Source organism: Cupressus sempervirens, chromosome 6 (genome assembly GCF_028749045.1).
Source record: "Cupressus sempervirens isolate cs-2001-9-10 chromosome 6, ASM2874904v1, whole genome shotgun sequence".
NCBI lineage: Eukaryota > Viridiplantae > Streptophyta > Pinopsida > Cupressales > Cupressaceae > Cupressus > Cupressus sempervirens.
The window spans coordinates 45,663,192-45,666,377 of NC_143123.1; the positions used below are offsets into that span (position 1 = coordinate 45,663,192).

The 3,186-nt window shown below is 42.7% G+C and overlaps 1 protein-coding gene across 1 annotated transcript; it reads right to left on the reverse strand.

Annotated features, from left to right (window-relative positions):
- Nucleotides 1–2,308: 2,308 nt before the first annotated feature.
- Nucleotides 2,309–2,732, reverse strand: LOC149551048 (choline-phosphate cytidylyltransferase 2-like). The gene has a single exon (XM_089790045.1). It carries the CDS (start codon nucleotides 2,660–2,662, stop codon nucleotides 2,309–2,311), a length of 354 nt encoding a protein of 117 aa, XP_089646171.1. The 5' UTR covers nucleotides 2,663–2,732.
- Between the last annotated feature and the right edge of the window lie 454 nt (nucleotides 2,733–3,186).

The following is a 3,186-nucleotide window of genomic DNA, read 5'->3' on the forward strand; positions in this document are numbered from 1 at the left end:
AAAATCCGAATAGCTTCACGCAAGGCATGAATCTCTGCCAAAGAAAAGTAACCACCGCTGGACTCATCTGTCATAGCAGTACCCCAACCAGTAATGGCCAACAAATGACGAGCAGTATCAAAATGCTCACAAGCGATAGCAATGTCTTGCTCACTAACTATCAACTGGCTAACCACATGATGGCTCTGGCTAGACTGTCTTCTAAAAACTCCCTCTGACACATTGACTGGAGGAATGTCTTCAAAAATACTGGTCTCTGGATTATTACCATCCATACTTTTCGAATCAACTTCAAAACTCATATCAATATCCAGAGTGTCAAAATCGGTAGTTCTGCTGTCAAGCTCTTCTGTACCTAAAGAAACTGTCAAGGAAGCTGAATCTTCAAAACTGCCCACTTCATCCTCCTGGATGTCATCAAGGCTGAAACGATCCTGGGACTCATCAGTACACACTGGTAAATATGAAAAATCTTCAACACCTTTCAACAAGAATGGTTGACTGGAAATATGAACCAAACCCAACAACGGTACATAAAAACTAATACCAACATCGGATGTTCTCCTGGCACAAGGAAAGATAACACCGTATATTCTGCTAATCAAATCCATGATAGTACTCAAACAATCATGGCTATCATAAAGTGCTAAAGATCTTCGGTTGACTGAATCCCAAATGCTGCTGAAACATTCCCGAATCCATATGCAAGAAACAACTGGTAACTCAAGCAAACTACTTACCTGAGTAATGTGACCAATACCAGCTAACTTCACATACCTGTCTGCCATTGTCCTTGTATCCTGGATGTGAATGCAAGATGAACTCGTAACATCATCAGCTACCATATATGATCCCTCTTCTGTCAAAAACTATGTGCAAGATGATCTTAAGCTCAGCTCCATGTCGTGCTCTTGCCCTTGTTTCTCCCAGTCCTGTATTGCCAAAATTGCTCGAGTGTCCTCAAGCTCGCAAGAAAGCTTGACAACTTCCTCCTCCTTCCTCCTCAAGGCATCTGAATAATCTTTGGTAAGGCTAAGAAGATAGTCATGGTCTGATAGAAGATGTAAATAGCTTGACTTCATGGTTCCCATTCCTTCACTAATTGCCTGTAAGTCAAACCAAGAAGGTTTTGCCTGAACTCCCTTATGTCTTCCTTGTAACTGAATCATTCGGAGGTGCTCTTCTATCATCTCCCGCATCCTGTCATGATGAGATAAAGAAGCCACAATACTATCTTTGCTTACCTTTAGCTGGCTGGACAAATCATGTGAAGTACTGCCATTCTCATCCGCATGTGACGAGGCATCTAACTGAGCCTGGTACTCTCTGTCAGCAAAGTCATGAATGCTCGATGTCTGCTCATTTTCACCAGGTATCTCCTCATCATGCACAATGACATCTTCATCATCATCTGAACTCACTTCACTGAAATCATTGATTGTCAGAACCAAACTACCTTGAGTACATGAGACATCACCTTCGAGAAACTCGTATTCAACTGTCTCAACTTGAGTGTCAAGCTGATAGTTACTATCCATCAGCGTAATGTCCTTCACCGCTTCTTCCTGCAACCGAACTGAAGCCTCTGATTGGTTGCACACTTGTTTCTCGAACTCCTCATTAAGGTTCCTAGTAGAATCTCTCATTGTATCTGTCAACGCTTCGTGAGAAGATGTGCCAAAATGAAATCCAGTTGATTTATTCACCTTAGCTGGGACGGACAACCTGTCAAGCATACGGTGGTGTTTAACCAACAGTTCAGACATGTTATGTTTGATCTTTCTGAGCTCATCCTGAATACCTGAATAGTCCTCCTTTCCACAATTCCGACTCTGAATACTGCATCTATTACTTGTCCGAGATTGTGTCCTTGGAGACTTTTTGCTGTACCTGTCCATCTTGGTTGAAGTAGAGTGCTGATCACTCATGTAAGTCGGTTCTCACCCCACAGGATGGCAAGAAAACCGCTCTGATACCACTGAAATATCCCCGACAGGATTATTGACTCCTTAAGCACTAAAAAATACTAAGACTTCAAAGGTTTGACATTTCGTCAAACAGTTATCAACCAAGGTTGTTCAACGGACTGATGTCAAAGTCTATTCTTGTAATCAGAGTTGTACTAATACCCTTTGTCAATGTGTTTATGCCTGCCTTGGAAGCATTGTATGTGATTCCTCCAGGCAACTCGCCACGTGAGAGGCCACCAATGGATGAAATATTAATAATTAAACTTCCTTGTCCTGCATCACGCATGCACCTACCAACCAAGCTCCTCTCAAATTTGTTGTAACAACTTTGTTCTCTGTCACCAATAACATCTTTCCTTTACATAGCTCACTCCAAGCTCCTTCCTTGTGTACCCACGAGCCAAGTTCCGCATCACATATTCATTGTAATCTTTTAGCATGCGCATTATGATGTCAGATGTTGAGATACCCTCAGTGCGCTTCGTTCCTTTAAATTTTCCAATTGATTTTATATATTCATAAACATCCTTGCCAGCTCCACTTGCGTCAGCATATGGAAGAGCATCATGAGCAACAAAATCAATTTGGTACTTGTCCAAGAATTCCTTTGTAATCGCCCAAGGAGCATCTGGCACAACTTCATCAACCCATCTGCAATGCCGGAGAGATTCATAACGTTCAGCCTCAGTCATCACAGTCTTCCCTTTATACTTATGTGTGACTGCATCACTGCAGCATCCTACCAGCAGATACACATTTGGAAACCTGGTAAACTCCTTGCTACCACCTGTACGACATCCTCTGCTTGCCTTATTTGATCATCTGCAAATTGCACCTTCTTGTTGGTCCGTTTCAAACCTGCGCAATACCAATGGCTTCCGATAATGGTTGATGGAATATTATTATCTGCTAGAGAATACTCGGCTAGGGGGTCCCCTGGATGGTCTTTGTTGCTTTTGCCGAGACTAGTCACTCTTCCATTTCTGGCTGGGAATGAATTCGATTCGGCGGTGCCCAAGCAACTCCTATTCTACACCGTATGTATGGCGTTTCCCGCCCTTTGATGCCTATGTAATACAATTGCCACCGTGTGGAGTCCTTCTATATACTTGCAGCGTTCATTTCCTGCGATGATTAATGATGGCAATGCTTGAAGCCTGACTGCAGATTTTTCCCCCCACACAAACCGTGAAGGAGATTCAAGATTAAATGTCGT